The 19,782-nt window shown below is 40.2% G+C and overlaps 1 protein-coding gene across 3 annotated transcripts in view; it reads right to left on the bottom strand.

Moving 5' to 3' along the window:
- The window catches only part of LOC111141738 (serine incorporator 3), a 25,633-nt gene extending 5,851 nt beyond the window's left edge, over positions 1-19,782 (bottom strand). Inside the window, exons 1-9 of one of the 3 annotated variants that reach the window (XR_002640222.1) lie at positions 19,635-19,760; positions 14,099-14,260; positions 13,282-13,475; positions 11,497-11,576; positions 10,703-10,840; positions 7,867-8,036; positions 6,319-6,409; positions 5,301-5,481; positions 524-751 (exon numbers count right to left, since the gene is read on the bottom strand). Coding sequence is in view for 2 of the 3 variants with exons in the window: in XM_022494529.1 (XP_022350237.1) it covers positions 524-751; positions 5,301-5,481; positions 6,319-6,409; positions 7,867-8,036; positions 10,703-10,840; positions 11,497-11,576; positions 13,282-13,475; positions 14,099-14,260; positions 19,635-19,673 (1,283 nt within the window). In the remaining variant the exon portion in view is untranslated. Of the gene's footprint in view, positions 1-523; positions 752-5,300; positions 5,482-6,318; positions 6,410-7,866; positions 8,037-10,702; positions 10,841-11,496; positions 11,577-13,281; positions 13,476-14,098; positions 14,261-19,634 lie in introns of all 3 variants that reach the window. The other 2 variants (XM_022494529.1, XM_022494530.1) reach the window with 2 other exon arrangements.

The following is a 19,782-nucleotide window of genomic DNA, read 5'->3' as shown; positions in this document are numbered from 1 at the left end:
CTTATCACATCATTACTGTGACCAGAATACTCCATATGGCCATCTCTAGACACAAGGGAAAATTCGTGAACAAAAATGGGTCAGACTGCTTTATGTTACGATTTTCTCTCTTAAGTAACTCAAGTCTAGAAGAATTCTCCATGATTCGTACTCTAAGAATTTCAACTAGGGACCCCTGGGTGGCTCAGTCAGTTAAGCATCTGCCTTCAGCTCAGGTCATGATCTCAGGGTCTTGGAGTCAAGTCCCGCACTGGGCTCCTTGCTCAGCGGGGAGCCTGCTTCCCCTGCTTGTTCTCCCTCTCCTCTGGCAAATAAATAAGTAACATGAATTCCAACTGGATTTTAAATCCAAAAGGAGAGAAAGTCAAAAGTATTTCAGAAAAGAGTCCGCACTGAACACAACTTCACTCTATGGGTAAATGAAGGGGATTCTGAGGTCAAGCAATGGAGGTAAATTTTACAGGCAGCCCACGGGGGGCGGGGTGTCAAGTGGTCTTCCATCTGGTTTGTCCATGCCTCCTACCTGTACCAGCTGGTCAGGGTCATCATGATGTACAAGGAAGCCAGGCAGAGCATGAAGTGGAATAAGAAGTAGCTGTACTGCACTCCTTCCTTCTCGTTGTCCACAACCCGCCGAGGCTGTCCGTCTTCTTCATCGCTGCCGCCACTGACAGCTGTATCACGGAGGATCACGCTGTCACTTCCTGACAAAGTCAGCTTGCTTACTTGGCTGTTGTTGGAAGTACGGATGCTGGAAAGTGATCCGAGAGAAGATGGATCAGCAAGGGGCCATGAGATGAATCGCTACTATTGGCCTATATACATGCAGGTTGTTTCTGAACTGCCCCTATCTGGGGACTGAAGGCCTTCTGAAGGGCTCTGCTTAAAGTTCTCAACTGTTGCTTGTCATCACAAGACAGAGAGCACTCTCATCAGTTACCATTTAATGGCTAACTGCTTAGGAGTTTCATCGTGCTCTCCATGTCTGCTTCCGTGACTTCACAAGTCTCTTCTATGCTTGGAATGGACCACCCACCAGCCTCCTCCCAGTGAGCCTCATTCTTCAATTCTCTATGTGCTATGTCTTCTAGAAAGCCTTCCCTGGCATCGAGTCATCACTACACTGGGTTAAAGTCCCACAGTTCCTTCTGCTCCCCTCTGCCATACTTAGCATTCCTGTCTTTCTTGCTAGTCCTAGAGCTCAACAATGACCGTAGTCATCTATGCATTTCTAGCACATGGCAGATGCTCACTGCAAGTTAAAATGACTGAATAAAGGAAGTACATACAACTAAAGAACCACATAATCATCTCAACAGACACAGAAAAATCACCTGACCAAAATCTAATACCTTTTCCTGATAAAAACACTCGACCTAGGAACAGAAGAGAACCTCTTCAAACTGATAAAGGGCATCTACGAAAAACCCACAGGTGACATCACATTTAATAATGAAAGACTAGGGCGCCTGGGTGGCTCAGCAGGTTAAAGCCTTTGCTTTCAGCTCAGGTCATGATCCCAGGGTCCTGGGATCGAGCCCCCGCATCAGGCTCTCTGCTCAGTGGGGAGCCTGCTTTCCCTTCTCTCTCTCTGCCTGCCTCTCTGCCTACTTGTGATCTCTCTGTCAAATAAATAAATAAAATATTTTTTTAAAATAGTGAAAGACTAAAAGCTTTCCCCCTGAGATCAAGAATAAGACAAATAGCCCACTGTCACCATTTCTACTCAATATTGTACTGGAGGTTCAAGGCAGAGCAATTAGGCAAGGAAAAGAAAAAAGACATCCAGGGTGCCTGGGTGGCTCAGTGGGTTAAGCCGCTGCCTTCGGCTCAGGTCATGATCTCGGGGTCCTGGGATCGAGTCCCGCATCGGGCTCTCTGCTCAGCAGGGAGCCTGCTTCCCTCTCTCTCTCTGCCTGCCTCTCTGTCTACTTGTGAACTCTGTCAAATAAATAAATAAAATCTTTAAAAAAAAAAAAGAAAAAAGAAAAAAGAAAAAAGACATCCAGATTGGAAAAGACATAAAATGATCTCTATTTGCAAATAACCAGACTTATACATGGAAAATCTTAAGGAATATACACACTATTAGAATCAATAAATGATCTTCCAGAATACAAGATCAATATACAAAAATTCCACGTCTATATGGTAACAATGCAAAACCTAAAAGATAAATTAAGAAAACAATCTCACTTATAACTATCAAAAACAACACTTAGAAATTTAACAAGACATGTCTGAGACTTGTACACTAGTAACTACATTACCACTGAAGGAAACTGAAGACCAAATGAAACATCCCATGTTATGAACTAGCCTTAATAGTGTTGAGATAGTAATGCCCAAAAGATGAACAGATTCAATGCAATCCTTACCAAATCTCAATTAAACTGACAAGCAAAACCCAAAATTTACACAGAAATGCAAGGGACTTGGAATAACCATAACAATCTTGAAAAAGAACAAATCTCGATGCCTCATACTTTCTGATTTCAAACCTTACTACAAGGCCACCATAATCAAAACAGTGTGGTACTGGCATAGGGATACCTATACAGATCAATGACATGGAGTTAGGAGTCCAGAAATAAACCATTACATTTAGGTTCAACTGATTTTTGACAGGGATACCAGACAAAGCAATGGGGGAAAGAATATTCTTTTCAACAAAAGGTGCTGTGACAACTAGATATCCACACTACAACGGAATGGAGTTGTACCCATACTCCAAGCCGTATACAAAAAAATAAAAAGACAGCCCAATTTAAAAATAGGCAAAAGATTTAAATAGACATCACTTCAAGACACACAAATGGCTAACAAGCACATGAAAAGAATGCTCAACATCACCAGTCATGAGGAAAACCCAAATTACAACCATAATGAAATGCCACTTCATGTTCTCTAGAATGGCTACAATAAAAAAACAATTATGATCTAACGGTTAAGAGGTGATGAAACCAGCAGCCTCATATGTTGCTGGTGGGACTAGAAGATGATGTAGACACTTTGGAAAACACATTCACAGTTTTCAAAAGAGGTACCACATAGCCTAGCAATTCTACACTAGGTACAGATCCAAGAAAACTGAAAATGTACATCCACACAAAAAACCTGTACACAGGGACGCCTGGGTGGTTCAGTTGGTTGAACAACTGCCTTTGGCTCAGGTCATGATCCTGGACATCCAGGATCGAGTCCCACATTGGGCTCCCAGCTCCTTGGGGAGTCTGCTTCTCCCTCTGACCTTCTCCTCTCTCATGCTGTCTCTCACTCATTCTCTCTCAAATTAATAAATAAAATCTTAAAAAAAAAACAAAAAACCTGTACACAAATACTCACAGCAGCATTATTCATGATAGTTCTGCAGCGAAATCAACCCAAATGTCTATACACTGACAAAGGATAAACAAAATGTGGTATATATCGACAGCATGGAGCATCATTTCCAACAATGAAAAGGAATTAAGTACTGATATAACATGTATGAACCCTGAAAACATACTAAGTGAAAGAAGCCAGTCACAAGAGACCATATGTTTTACAATTCCACATATATGAAACACTCGAATAAACAAGAGACAAGCTTAGAGAGACAAGTTTCTGCCAGTGGCTGGAGTGGGAAGGCATAGGGAGGTGACTGCTAAGGAGACATGAGGTTTCTTTTTGGCAAAATAAAATCTTCTAAAATGGACTGTGGTGGTGGTTGCACGATCCTGTGAACAGACTAAATTACTACTGAACTGTACACCTTAAAAGGGTGATTTTATAGTATGGAAACTGTATCTCAAAAACAAAACAAAACACATTAGGCCAAACGCAAAACAAAGTCACAGACGATGTAAAAACACGTAAGCATAGCTGTATTGCAATACAACTCTATTTACAAGGCCTATAGTTTGCCAATCTTTCTTTTAAACACTCATTAAAGGGGCACCTGGGTGGCTCAGTGGGTTAAAGCCTCCGCCTTCAGCTCGGGTCATGATCCCAGGGTCCTGGGATCAAGCCCTGCATCAGGCTCTCTGCTCAGTGGGGAGCCTGCTTCCTCCTCTCTCTGCCTGCCTCTCTGCCTACTTGTGATCTCTGTCAAATAAATAAATAAAATCTTTAAAAAAAAAAGATAAATCTACACATACTGTGGAAAGCTGTCCAAATTATGACAAATTCATATTTGAGAATACTGTATATATATATATAGTACGTTCCTATTTTTAAAAAATTATTTATCAAGTGATATAAATAAAATTTATATATATATAACTGTAATATAAACTGTATATAACTGTAAATATATATATAACTGTAAATAAAATTATGTATAATTACACAAATACAAATTGATAAATAAGGTAGTTAAGTGTAAGCGAAGGAAAAAAGTATCAAATAATATGTACCAAAATGCTTAACCATGGAAGAGGTAAATTTGGAGGGAGGCTACTTTCTTTTTTTTTTTTTTTTTCTTTTTCTTTTTATTTATTTATTTATTTATTTGGGAGGCTACTTTCAATTCCCACTTCAGACTTATCTCAATTATTAATTTATATAAATATATGCTCGCCCTTGTCCATTTTTATCTCATATTTTTAAATTATTCAAGGAATATGTGCCATTATATAGAAAATATCAATAAAAAATGGGTAACAGGGTTAATGCAAAGTGCTAACACAGGTTCTATCTGAGGCCCTGGATTAACTAGAGATTTTAAAGTTAGATGTATAGAATTCTGCAGTTTTCTAAGTATTTTTTACAATGATGAGGAAATTAAGACCTTCTTACAAAAAAAGAGAAACCAACCAATTTTCAGAGTCACTACTCTAGCCGATGTGGGGTCAGGTGAAGACTTTATCCTATCCAGGGAGATGGTATCTCTATGTCAGTTTGGAAGGAAGTATTTGATGAGAACATTTATTAGGCTTTAAGAAATATGTATGACTTGGGACATGAAGCAAGTCGGGGGCTTTCACCAAAAAGGAGTTAAGGGGCGCCTGGGTGGTTCAGTGGGTTAAAGCCTCTGCCTTCAGCTCGGGTCATGATCTCGGGGTCCTGGGATCGAGCCCCTTATTGGGCTCTCTGCTCAGCAGGAAGCCTGTTCCCCCCACCCCCCCGCCTGCCTCTCTGCCTACTCGTGATCTGTCAAATAAATAAATTAAAAATAAATCAATTAATTAATTAATAATAATAATAATGAGTTAAGTTCGTTTTCTCAATCCCTCACACTGCTTTCTGAAAGCAAAATAGATTCTTTGCTCTACGTTTAACCTTCATGAGAATCTTGTCCCAAGTACTTTTTAACTTACCTAGAATACAAAAGGCAGAGAACAAAGCCTGTCAGCCCAATGAACGTCTCTGCATCTACAAAATGCCCACTCTTTGCGGGTGGAGCAGGGGTAGGGACCACAGCAGTTGAATTCCCAGGAGCCAAGGTTGGCGCAGTCATGTGCGTGACGATGCTCCACAGGCCAGGGTTGCAGGAACGATCTGAAAGTGGGATATTTTTTACTGTCCTTAGTTAGAACTCCTCTTGTTCCGAGAAAGGATGTGAGGGAAGGGTTCACACATCATTCAGTCCTGATATAAAACATGGGGATGCCATACTTAGAAGAATCTGGAAACTCAGCAACTAGTTACACGTATTTGTGCTGCAATCAGTGACATAGTTTAAGGAAAAAACAAAAGACACACGACAACAAAGTACTTGCCAAATTCATGAATGTCAATCCTGATTTTACTGATCTTGAAGTTTAACTGGCAAATCTTTTTGGGTCTGTAGCTGTACAAAGGCTTTAACCATAGGGAAATTTTCCCTAGTTTTGTTTTTACAGTTAGAGAGTACAACAACAGTAAGTGAGTCATCGTTGGAGGATCTGGAATAACTGTTTTCCTTTAAAACAAGTCTGTAGAATACCATACTGAGTGAGACACAATGCAGTAATTATAAAGGGAAACTTCTTTCAGCCATTTCCTCTAGAGCCTGTAACACCAAAGTGAAATTCAATTACAACAATGCCACAAAGGGCCAAAACAATGTTGCCTTGTCCAATTCTTAACTAGTTTGACTTAGTCCAGGGAAAAGCCTAGACTGTATAAAGACTGCGGTCCTTTAGGCTGTCAGCTATGAAGAGCTATGGACAGACATGGAGAATAAAACTTGAAACGCGAGTATCTGCATCATATGATGAGCACCGTACATTTAAGCGAAGCCTTTTGTACGTTCTCCAATTTGCCATTTGTTCTAACTCCAGTGTTTGCACCTGCTGGAAGAGTGATTTCCTACTTTCTCTCAATCAAGTGCATGTACTACTGACATTCCCTTACCAGGTTCATTGGTCATGGCTGACCAGGTAAGGTACATGGTGTAGAGGGTGATGACAGAGGACTGCAGGAGACCAGACTGAGGCCTGTGTTCCTGTGGAATCAAAAAGAAAACAATGCCATGGGAACTGCAAGGCTGACTTTCTAAAACCCAGAGGACGTCCCTGGCCTCTCCCAACACCCCCCCCCCCACCGGCCCTGCCCCGAGATATGAACAACTGAGAACCTTCTGATTCTAATTGACAGCTGAAAGAGGATAAGTAATCTTTCAATCTGAGTTAACCTGAAAAAGAACCAAGAAAGAGGACTGTGTACTAGTGGTTCTTGAGGCATTTGACAGCCCTGGAATTCCCAAGTATCCCGCAGAGGCTGATTCACTTGTCCCTACTAGTTGTAGAAGCAAAGCTCCACAGCAGTGCTAACCAGCTGAGTGACCATCATCTCTCTGGAACTTCAGTTTTCTCATTTTTGAAAGGAGAGGTGTTCTACATTCTTTTCATATTTCTCATCTAAAACTTCATGAATTGGGGCACCGGGTGGCTCAGTCGTTAAGCATCTGTCTTTGGCTCAGGTCATGATCCCAGGGTCCTGGGATCAAGCCCCACATCAGGATCCCTGCTCAGCGGGGAGTCTGCTTCTCCCTTTCTCTCTGTCCCTCCCCCAGCTCATGCCCACTTGCACTCTCTCTCAAATAAATCTTTTTTTTTTTTTTAAGATTTTATTTATTTATTTGACAGACAAAGATCACAAGTAGGCAGAGAGGCAGACAGAGAGGGGGAAGCAGGCTCCCTGCTGAGCAGAGAGCCCAATGCGGGGCTCGATCCCAGGATGCTGGGATCATGATCTGAGCCGAAGGCAGAGGCTTTAACCCACTGAGCAACCCAGGTGCCTCTCAAATAAGTAAAGTCTTAAAAAAAAAAACCTCCATGAATTTTTTAAAGTATGGTATTTAAATGATGAAACTCACATGCATGAGTTTTGTTTTTTATATTAAAAGCAATGATTTTTTTTTTTAAGCAGTGATTTTCTAATTTAATCCCCCTAAAACAGCTTAGCTCATGATTCGTAAGAATCATTCTCCTAATATAAACTATTTTATAAGAGCTATAAAATTCTCAGGTTACCTAGGGTTTTGTTTGTTTTTTTTAATGATAGGGAAATTATTCACTTAATCATGATATAGGTGCTCAATGGCACATTTTACAGTTAATAAATTAGAATTATGAAGAACTTATAATATGGGAAAATGTTTAAGTGGATAAACATAAACTCACATAAAAGATTACATCAGCTTAAGTCTGGCAATAATTAAAAATTTTTCACAGGAGGATGTGGCTCAGTTGGTTAAGCGTCTGCCTTCAGCTCAGGTCATGATCCCAGGGTCCTGGGATCGAGTCCCACATCGGGCTCCCTGCTCAGCGGGGAGTCTGTTTCTCCATCTGCCTCTGCACCTCTCCCTTGCTGTACTCTCTCTCTCTTATGTTCTCTCTCAAATGAACAAATACTAAAAAGAAATTTTTTTTTCACGGAGGATAAAGCAGAAAACGATACCTGAATTTTTGGATGGATCGATATAATAGAAACCACAAAGCAAAGGATCAAATTAATACTGATGAAGAACTTGTTCTCTGCGCAGCCGTCCGGTCTGGTGTAGTAAGTGTACAGTAAGCCGGCAAAGACGACGGACAGAATGTAGCAGATGCTGGTGACAGATAGCAAAGCTGGAAGGAGGGAAACCCACAGGAATGCTCACAACTGTAACACACTTTTCAAATGAAGACCAATTTGCTTCTACTCCATATAAAAATAGAGACATTATTTTACTGTTACGGTGGTCAACATTTTACAGGGAAATTACAGAAGACCCAAGGATGACATTTTAGACAGCGCTAGAGGTGGCCTGGTGCTCAATTCAAGCAAGTGGACTTACTTTCTGGATTATCTACCTTGATTCCATGGGCTGAAAAACAAGCTAGAGTAAATTCGGCTAAATAATGTGCATTATAAGCTTTTCTTAGGAACTTGCAAAACTTGTAGGCCCTCAAACTGGCCCAGTTCCAGCAAGCTAAATGTGAGGGATGGTGTCAGCAGAAAACGACAGCCATCTTTTGTGTCATTAGTCTTCTGCAGCCACGGGCTACATAAGCCCGCTTCCTGTCCCGATGAGACCACCTCACTGTGGGAGAGTGGCGTATTTGCTATTTTCAAAAATAATATTCCTTTCTGTTCACATGGAGAGGCAACAATTAGCTATGTAACTCTGAAGATGAGAAAACATGGAAGAGTAACAGTATACTCAGACCAACTGTAGCAATGATGAGCTCGATTAACCTGTACTTAATTCAAGGCACAATTTTAAGAAAACCAGTTTCTACTTATAACCTCCATGGTTGCATATTTAAAATTAAATGATGTATATGATGTTGGTATACAATGGTATTGTATGTCAAAGTACTAGTACAGTTCTTAATGTTTTTCCATATGAATATGCAAGATTTCTCTACTTTTTAGTTATTTCAAAGGAGGACAAATCTGCAACTCATTATTAAATTCTTCTAAAGTTGAATGATTCAAGTGAATTATAAAAAAGGAAATAAACAGATTAAAAAAATAAATTTTTATGAGTCAGAAATGGGGAGGTGTTTCAGGATTTCCAACTTGTCACAATAAAACAATTTCTTAAATCTCATGCTAAAATAAAGAGTCATTATACATAACTGAAGTGACCAACAAAATAGGGCAATGGTTAAATAACTTAGGGTATACCACACCATGGAACCCCATGAAACTGTATACCATTAAGTGAGTTAACATGTATCTGTACTCACAGATATGTTAGAAAATACTCATATAGTTGATGAGAAGAGCGAGTGATGGAACAATGTATTATATGAACCTATTTACATCTAAGTAACAAAAACATGCTTATGTGCATAAATTATACATAAAGATCCAGTAATCATGGTTACATCTGGAGAGGAAGGTGGGTTGCAAGTGGGTGGAAATCTGCATGTTTTATTTTTTATTATTTTTAATCTGTGTTTATGGTGAACACAGTATTCACTTTTGGGGTTTTTTTGGCTTTGCTTTTGTTATTTTTTATTTTTTTAGTTTTTAATTTTTTTTTTTTGCATTAGTTATTTTTTAAAAAGCAAGCTAGATAAATAACAAAAAAAGAAAACCAGACAGTTTGATAATGTGTACTAAAAGCCTTTAAAATATCCATACCCTTCCACTCTTCTACTTTTAGGAATTTATTCTAAGGGAAAAAGCAGAAATGTGCTCAGAGACGTATTATTAGGTATTTACTGCCACATATTCACAGGCTCCTTCTAGGTTTTAAAAAAAGTCAAACTATAACCTATCCAAATGTATAACACATATAAAAAATTAATAAGATAAAGTATTCAGGGGCGCCTGGGTGGCTCAGTGGGTTAAGCCTCTGCCTTCAGCTCAGGTCATGATCTCAGAGTCCTGGGATTGAGCCCAGGCCCGGGCTCTCTGCTTGGCAGGGAGCCTGCATCCCCCCCTTCCCCGCCTACTTGTGATCTCTGTCAAATAAATAAATAAATATCTTAAAAGAAAAAAAAAAGATACAAGTATACATCTTCTTCAATGACTTTCTTCTATACATAGAAGATACATATGCAAGAGAAAAGACTGGAAAGATACAGACTAGTATGTTAACAGTAAGTATTAATTACCACAGAGTTGGGTAACAGGGAATTTGTTTTCTTCTGTGACTTTTGGCCGTTCAAGTTCTTGACACAAGAGGAGCTATCACGTTTAAAATGCGTGGGGTACAGGGGCTAGGAATTTCAACAACTATTGCTTTTTTTAAATGAAATATGGCTGGGTCATCGCCCCTAATAAGTACAGGATTCCAAATTCCCTCCCCATTATTACCAGCTATAAAACCTGTATTTCCACCCTAGAAATGTTAAGTGCCCCTTTTCCACCAGAAAGCTTTTATAAGGAGTGTGGGCCATACTCTGAAGAAAGCAGTAAGGACTGTTCACTTCTATCTGCTTGAGGGAGGTGGGCAGATGTCCTGAATGTATAATGCACCTGAGTTCCCTGTCCGTGGAAACACAGAAATCAAAACCAGAACTACATCACTAACACATTTTTCTCTTATCTGAACACATTTAGTTATGTTACAAATCGCAAAATAAATGAATTGAGAGAAGCCAATGATTTCTACAATCTGTGCTTCCCCCTTCTGGTAATGCATCTAATTCAGAATTGACTCAACTGGGAGACTACAGTTTTTAGAAAGCTCTAATTTGGAAGTTTACACACTTAAATCAATGGAGATGTTTACTGTATATCCTGCTTAAGATAGCATAATGCAGTATGGCTTTTACAGGTGAGTTCAGATACCTACCAGCATACCAGCACCTTGGATTTCCTTCTTCCATTCGATTTACCCATGACTCATTGCAAGAGTGAGCGAAGTCAACCAGAAGCACTAGCTGGATGAGGATGAACAAAAAGGCCCCGGCCATGCCCACAATGAACCAAGCTAGAACCCAAAAGAACAAAGTTATTTTTACCATAGGAGTAACATTTCAGATGTTATTACCCAATTTTAAAACAATTTCCATTCAATTAAGAGAGAGGTGGTAAAGACATATTTTGTCTCCAGCAGTACAGCAACATTATTCCAAACTCAAAGGCATTCTCTGAGAAGTCTGGTTGGGCTTCAGACCTTTTAAAGCTTGTTTACCTTGTGCCCAGGGTAGCCTGGGAGCTGACATTCCAAATGGTACAATAAGCCTTTCCCCCCACAAGGGAATAAAAAAATTACAGTGGAAATCCACAAATGTCACTTGATATTATGATAAAAAATGTGTATTAAGACAGGGATAGTAGAACACATATGAGTTACAGGTCCCCATGTTGACAAGCTCTCGGATTAACTTAGTACTGCCAAGTGAGGAGGTAAACTATTAAAATATTGGCAACATATGGTTCCAAAACAGCTAAAAAAAAAAATGGGCTGAATGCCTCCTGGGTTTAATCAAGTAATTACTCCCTTAATATTAGTATGAAGTCATATAATTGAACACCACCTCATTTAATTGCCAGTTCTGCAAAACCAGTAAAGAAATTGTAGCTTCAACACCATCATTTGTAGACTGTGTGTATATAATTAGCCTTCTTAGTAGTGAGCCGTACCTGTGGTGAAATGGCCCCCAGGGATGTAGAAAGAGCCAACCATGATACCAACAATGGCAGCAATTTTGAAGAACCAAAACCTATTAAAATATAAAAGTACATTTATGAAATGTTAATTTTTGCCCTTATACTGAGAAAAGTTAATTTCCGAAATGCAAAAATAAGGACTCAGTAGCATTCCCACCATGACTATCTGGGCTTATTTCTTCATTTGACATGAAACTGCTCCACTCAATCTTTCATACAATTTAAGGACAAATATTAGCCCAAAGAACAAATAATTCATAGACATAATAAGAGAAAAACATATTAACTTAGGAATTTCCCTACATTTAGCGATTAAAGATAGGAATTTTTCTACAATTCTGGAGTATTCTAAACGAACAATGTTAGCTACATATACAGCAATTAACTATTGGATCTAGGGATAAGTTATCACCTAATCCTTCTTTCTCAACATAGAACAAAGTGCCTTGTGCCCACAATCACACAGTTCCTCACTGGCGAAGCTAGGACCAAACCTGGCTTTCAGTCCATGATCTTTTTTTTTTTTATTTTTTTTTTTTTCAATTAACATAGTATTATTAGCCCCAGGGGTACAGGTCTGTGAATCACCAGGTTTACACACTTCACAGCACTCACCATAGCACATACCTTCCCCACAGCACATACCTTTCCTCTTTTTTTTTTTTTAAGATTTTTATTTATTTATTTGACAGAGATCACAAGCAGACAGAGAGGCAGGCAAGAGAGTGGAGGAAGCAGGCTCTCCACTGAGCAGAGCCCCCAACCCCCCATGCGGAGCTTGATCCCAGGAACCTGGGATCAAGACCTGAGCCGAAGGCAGAGGCTTTAACCCACTGAGCCACCCAGACGCCCCTTTCAGTCCATGACCTTTAAAGACTGCCTTGTATGGCAGAGTGGAAAGAATCAGGTTTTGGAGCTGGACAAACCTGAATTTCAATCCCAACTCCAACTCTCACTAGCTCAGAGATCTCAGGCATTTTATTTGACCTTTCTCAAATTTAGCTACTGCATCTATAAAAAGAGGATTATAATATGTATAAAGTGTACAAAACTCCCTTCAGTCTTCAAGTAAGAATTATGTGTCAAAGGGGAACTGGGGGCAGTCAGGAATGGGAAACGAAAGATTTGTAAATCCATGGCCCAAATATATCTAGTTTATCTTTCTGTACACTGTTTAATAAATCAGATACATTTTTATCTTTTAACAATAAAAAGTATACATGTTTGTGTGTATGCAGTGCCTAGCACAATCCTTGAACTGTTTCACAGGTGTCTGATAAAGATCTAGGAACTTGAACCAAGGTATTTTAAAAAAGGACAAGGGCACCTGGGTGGCTCAGTGGGTTAAGCCTCTGCCTTCGGCTCAGGTCATGATCTCAGGGTCCTGGGATCGAGCCCTGCATTGGGCTCTCTGCTCAGCAGGGAACCTGCTTCCCCCGGCTCTCTGCCTGCCTCTCTGCCTACTTGTGATTTCTCTCTCTGTCAAATAAATAAATAAAATCTTAAAAAATAATAAAAATAAAAATAAAATTAAAAAAAAAGAATAAGACTCTCCTTTTCCCCTTCAGCCCCTCTGTGCTACAGAACTCCAACTGAAAATGACACTCGAACAACCTCCCATGTACAATGGGTCAGAAATCTATGTGAGGCACTGATTCAAATACTCTAACTGCTTCCATAAGGATGGCAACATTAACTGCTCAAGGGGAGGATCTACACCATAATCTAACAAGTAAATAATAAAATTAATGTACATACCCATTGTGTACAGCTGCTCTGGGATCTTTACTTGTTTTTACTTTTAACATGAGCAGAGAGAAGACAAAGAAAAAGATGGCCAAGGCAAAGTTGATCCGATACACAGCTTTATAACCGACCAGAACATCACAATCTTTATCCACTTTTCTATCAGCCACATTGATTTTAAATCCCCCTTCACAGAATCCAGGTATCTGGAAAAAGCAATTTCAGTGTTACGGGAATATCCACATTTAAATAAATATTATATCCCATCGTAAGAAAGCCTGAATTTATACAACTGACTACTTCAACAAGAGTGAGTCTGTCCTGAGGGACTTTTCTCTTTGCCTTCCAATTCACTTACAATCTTGTCACCAAAAAGTATTAACAATTTGCATTTTGCAAATAAAAATGAAGTGTTCTCGTCTTTGCTTTTCTTACTGATGTGGTTATTTGCCATTCTGCCATGAATTTTCATGCTACAACTGATTCCTTCCACAGGTGTAGGGCTAGTCTAGGTCAAATGTTTAAATCTGAAACATACATGGGAAGATAATATTTTCCTGCCATTCTTTGAATATCTTTCTCTCAGTTGTTAGAGAAGAACCTGAACATGTTCTTTCTGAGTACCCTCATTTTTGGAAAAGGACTAAAACTTTCATATTCTATGTCTTGACCATACCCAAAAGTAATGTCAAAACCGAACAATTACAACGAACTTGATTGAGATTTACAACGGTAAAGAAATAAGAATGTCAATCACAACTGAAACTGTGCAAAATACAAAAATAATACAAATAACCAGCACCTTAAGTCTACTGTTACTTCTACTTACCTTCTTCAGCTGTGATTCCATCCCTTCTGTCAGCATGATACAGGATACAGCAGCGCCCAGGAAGAGAATGAAAGCATAGATGAGGCGCGTCACTGTGGAATTCTTACTATTGGGGCAGCAGCTACACAGCAGACATGATGCACCGCTGCAAAGGCAGGGAACCTGTAAAAAGCACACCACAGCCATTTGAGACCTCTTTCAGGGGACTCCTTCATGTCATAAGGGTCACAGAGTAGAAGATGAGGCAAATCAGGCTTTGATGGCTTTAAATGAGAGAGTTGTGGCTGGAGGAAGTGGCTAAAAGCGTGGGTGCTGGGGGCGCTTGGGTAGCTCAGTCAATCAAGTGTCTGACTCTTGATCCTGGCTCAGGTCTTGATCTCACAGTCATGAGTTCAAGCCCCACAATGGGTATGGACCCTACTTTAAAAAAAAAAAGGATGGGTTTTGGAGTCAATATTATTTCTGTTATTCTAACTCAGCAAGTTACATAAGCTAAGCTAATTTCTCCATCTGCAAAATAGACTGAATAACAGAATCTTCCTCCCTCAGACACTGCTGTATGGAACAGTGCCTAAAACATACGAGGAGCCTGATAAATGTTACTTATACAGAGAGCATATTTTATTTAAAAACAACATAAAAATCTACCTCCACTTGCTATTTAAGTAATCCTAGTTACCAAATCTGGTATTATAGCACCAAGTAACACTACATGGAAACCCTTATATACAATGATAACAAGAGCCATTCAGCTCAATTTAAGAGTAATCTGGAGATTCCTCAAAAAATTTAGACACAGAATCCACCACTGGACCCAGCAACTCCTCTCCTAAACATACACCCAAAAGAACTGAAACAGGTATTCAAACAAAAGCTCATACATCAATGTTCAACGCAGCACTATTTATAGTTGCCAGAAGGCAGAAATAACCCAAATGCCCACCAAGTGACAAATGGATACACAAAATGTGATACAGCCATATACTGGAATATTACTCGGTCATGAAAATGAATGAAGTACTAATACATGGTACAACATGGGTCAACCTAGAAAACAACATGCTAAGTGAAAGAAACCAGACCCAAAGGTCACATGTTGTATTTCACTTATATGAAATACCCAGAATAAGTAAATTCAGAGGCAGAAACCATTAGCAGCTTCCAAAGGTTGGAGGAGGAGGGACATGGGATGGAGAGTGACTGCTTAATGAGAATCAGGCTTCTCTCTGGGGTGATGAAAATGTTCTGGAACTACACTGATGTGATGACATCAACAACAGCGTAACACTGTGAATGTCCTAAATGTCATTGAATTATACACTTAAAAATGGTTAATTTTACCTCAACTGAAAAAAACAAACAAACCTGGATATCTGGTGAGCATTTCAGATAATGGCATAATCTTGAGTCGTTTTATGTAGGCTTAATTAGGAAAGTGCTCAAATTGCTTTTAAAGATGACATTAAGTCAAATTACAAAGTCAGGTGAAGTCAGAATCATCAGCAAAAGCAGATGTAAGTAATGGGGGATGCTGGTCTCACAGTACGGTCCCAGTCTTTACTTTTTATAGATGGTACCTTGGGGGACTTCATCATGGTTCCGTGTGATTTGGAACAAGATGCTAAGGTCATCTTAGCTTCAAAGCCCAGTCTGCTCATCTGTAAAAATGGGCATAACACCACCTACCTGAACAGTTACTATACAAAGAATGAGCTAATGTCAGGAACAGACAACACCTGGCATGCTGCCTGGCATAGCAGGGGCTCAATATATCATGGTAGCCATCAACATCTGTAACCACAAGAGCCATCGGAAATTGATTATCCAGTTTCAGTCTTCGATTCTTAACTACAATCTGGACCAAAAGACCATAATAGAGGTCTATAGCTGGCTGCAGACAGAAACAGGTTTTACAGCCAAAAACAGTGACACTGGGGCGCCTGGGTGGCTCAGTGGGTTAAGCCTCTGCCTTCAGCTCAGGTCATGATCTCAGGGTCCTGGGACTGAGCCCCGCATCAGGCTGTCTGCTCGGTGGGGAGCCTGCTTCCCCTCTCTTTCTGCCTGCCTCTCTGCCTACTTGTGATCTCTGTGTGTCAGATAAATAAATAAAATCTTTAAAAAAAAAAAAAGCAATGACATTAATTGCTTTACATTTATTTTGTCTGCATTCTCATACTCTTAACTCTATTTATTTTCTGGCCTATCAAATAATCTCACAATAACTGCTTACTGTTTGTTATGGGTTGAACTGTGTCCTCTCCCCACCTCCCCACACACAAATTCATATGTTTAAGTCCTGATCCCAAGTACCCTAGAGTGTGACCTTATTTGGAAATAGAGTCATTGCAGATGTAATTAGCTAAAATGATGTTATACCGGAGAAGAGTAGGTACCTAATTAAATATGACTGGTGTCATAAAAAGGAGAAATTGGGTATAGACATGGCAGCACAGGGAGAACACCAAGTGAGGACCAAGGCAGAGATCTGCAAGCCAAGGAATATCAAACCACCAGGAACTGGGGAAGAAGCATGGAACAGATTCTGCCTCATCACGCTGAGGATGAGGGTGTCACCCTGCTGGCATCTTAATCTTGGACTTCCAGCCTCCAGAAACGGAGAGACAACACACTTCTGTTGCTTGAGCCACCACCCAGTTTGTGGCTTTTTTTTTTTTTTTTTTAATCTAGCCCTAGCAAATGAATATAGCCATTTATTTGTTTGTAAGTATCATGAAAATCTAAGTGCCTTTTGGAGGGACCACCTACTGTTTTATCTCTTGAGCCTGTACAGTAGCTACTTAATCTGAGGACCAGAGCTGTCCTACTATATGTTATGTCACTTCCCTATCTCAGTAAGTAACAACTCTATTATTCTTTCTGTTACTCAGGCCAAAAACCTTGTCACCCTTGACGTTTTCTCTTTTTCCAAAACTCTCATCCAAACTGTCAGCACATCAGCTTTATCCTCAAAATATATCCAGAATCTGGGGAACATATCTAGCTCAGTCGGTAGCACGCACATACAACTCTTGATCTCAGGGGCGTGAGTTCAAGCCCCAAGTCCGGTATAGAGCCTACATAATTTTGAAGATAATAAATAATAGTTAAGAATAAAATAAATAAATAATAAAAAATAAGTATCTCCAGAATGTGACCACTTTCTTAGCACCCTTAGCTATCGTGTTGGTCCAAACCACTACTATCATCTTTTAAGCTGGATTAAATGCAATGACTCCTGTCTCACTCCTGTAGCCACATGAGCAGAACCCAGAGGTGGTATAAAGATTGTTTTAAGGTGAAGACATTTGAGATTCAACAGATACAGGGGAAAAAAGTCTTCTTGGAGGTTTCCACATGTGACTAAAAGCTAGAACTTCTGGGATATGAGGGTGCCATAAATTCTCTCTCCAAGGGAGTTTTATGGCCATAAAGAAGAAAAAGACCTCTGCAACTACATAAACAAGTACTATCACCAACTTACTTATCTCCTCTTTGTTCTTCCTAACTAGAAGACCTTTTCTTCCTTTTTCCTTTTCCCTACTAAGGTATATAATAAGCCCTATTTTCTACCATCCCTTTGCGTTATTCATCACTGAATGATGAATAACATCCTGCCAGTATGTGTGTAGCACATGTACATAGCTCTTTTTTCTCTCGCTAAGATTATCACTTTAATTCACAGGCCACTAACCCAATAGAGGAATCGAGCAAAGTTTTTTCTCCTCTACACTGCTTTACCCTTTCTTTTCTTTTCTTTTTTTTTTTTACCCTTTCTTTTCTATAGTCTGTTCTCCAACAACCACCTTGTTAAAACACAGGTCAGATCACATCACTCTTCTTTTCTATAATGGATCCCCATATCTGTTAAGAGTAAAGGCCAAGAGGCGCCTGGGTGGCTCAGTGGGTTAAAGCCTTTGACTTAGGCTCGGGTCATGGTCCCAGGGTTCTGGAATTGAGCCCCACATCAGGCTCTCTGCTCAGCAGGGAGCCTGCTTCCCCCTCTCTCTCTGCCTGCCTCTCTGCCTACTTGTGATCTGTCAAATAAATAAATAAAATCTTAAAAAAAAAAAAAAGAGTAAAGGCCAATACAAATATGATTTGTGAGCCTACATGATTTGGCTCCCTGCTACCTTTCTGACTTCATTTCCTATTTTTCCTCCCCTCACTCATCCTATTCTCTGGTACACTGCACTCTTTGCTATTCCTGTTGAATAAAGGGGATTAAAAATATAGAAAAGCAACTTACAGATAGAAATGCTTTGATGGCATGAATATAAATATTAGCGTTACATCAAAGGCAAAATGTGTTTCAGGTTATCACAGTAAGAAAGACCACTTTGTTTCAACTTACAAATTCACTCCTTAATTACCTTAACTGTATACTTTTTCCTAAATCTACTTTGCAAATAGTTTGACTTACTGCTGGACTGTAAAATTCAACTTACCTGGATTTGTTCTAATGTGACAGAAAAATTGTACAGCAGATGATAAAGGTAAAAATTATTTCATGAAACTTGTGTGTAAATGGGCATATTAAATCAGCTATGTAAAACTTATTTCTTACTTTGGGTCAAGGTCAAAAAATTGGAAAGCCACTGCTCTCAAGGAACCTGTAAATGACCAAATACCCTTTTGACTTAGGATCAACAACCTTAAAGAATGGAAAATACACTTTGTACTTTGTCCCTAAGAAATGGTAATGGAATGAGCTGAGATTGAGTCCTTGGTCAATTAAATCGTTGGAAAGTTATGAGACAAGAAGTGATTTAAAGAATCGTGCTCCTCAGGAGAAACTACATGAGGGAACTCACCATATTCTCTTCCACAGATCCTAAAATTTCCTTTTTAAAGTAAGGCATTTACAATCTACAAAGCGATTCCACCCATTTATTCACTTTATCCTCACAGCAGCTCTCAAGAGGAGGAATGCTGGGGTTATTAGCTTCATGTCACGGGAAGCCAGAGATAAATGCCTTGGACAAGTCCCAAAATGTTCACGCCATGGCTTCCAATTTTAAATAATAATCCACAAGGCCTTCTTTCCTTTGCACCAAAACTGCACACAAGCCTGGGTTAAAATCCCAAATCTCCCACATAGTCTCTAGCAAAGGCAAATCCATGCTCCGGGATAAAAATATCACTTAAGCCGCCCCAAAATTAAACGACGCCACCTTATGTGGGTACTTCGAAACGAAGCAGAGCGCCCGCGCCCCGGAACTCTCATTCCGCGGTCCGGGTTCCAGCTCCAGAGGAACCCAGAGGCCGGAAGCCTCGCGGGGGCGGGGCAATCGAAATTGTAAACAATGACGGCCTGGCCTCCGACGTCCCCCCCAAACCCGGAAGGCGAGCCGCCCGATCCCGATGCGGGGGGGGCCGGGGGCATCACGGATTTTGGTCTGCGCCTGGGATACTCTCTGCAGCCCAGGACCCGTCCCCCCAAGCTCCCGGCCAAGGCCCGATCGCGTCTGGGCTTGGGTCTCCCTATCGCCCTCCCCCAAACGACACGTCCGACGGAGACACCAGACCCCGAACCCACCCAGCTGGCGAGGGAGAAGACGCCCAGCACAGCCCCCATGGTGACGCTGGTGATGCAGGCGGCCGGTCGGAAGGCTTCTAGCGCGGTGGTAACTGCCAGACGGGCGTCTCCTCAGAAACGCGACGTTTTTCTCAGGCCGGAAACGCGC

This window comes from Enhydra lutris, unplaced genomic scaffold (assembly GCF_002288905.1).
Source record: "Enhydra lutris kenyoni isolate GAN:26980312 unplaced genomic scaffold, ASM228890v2 scaffoldscaffold6, whole genome shotgun sequence".
Taxonomy (NCBI): Eukaryota; Metazoa; Chordata; class Mammalia; order Carnivora; family Mustelidae; genus Enhydra; species Enhydra lutris.
This window is presented reverse-complemented; position numbering and strand designations above follow the sequence as displayed.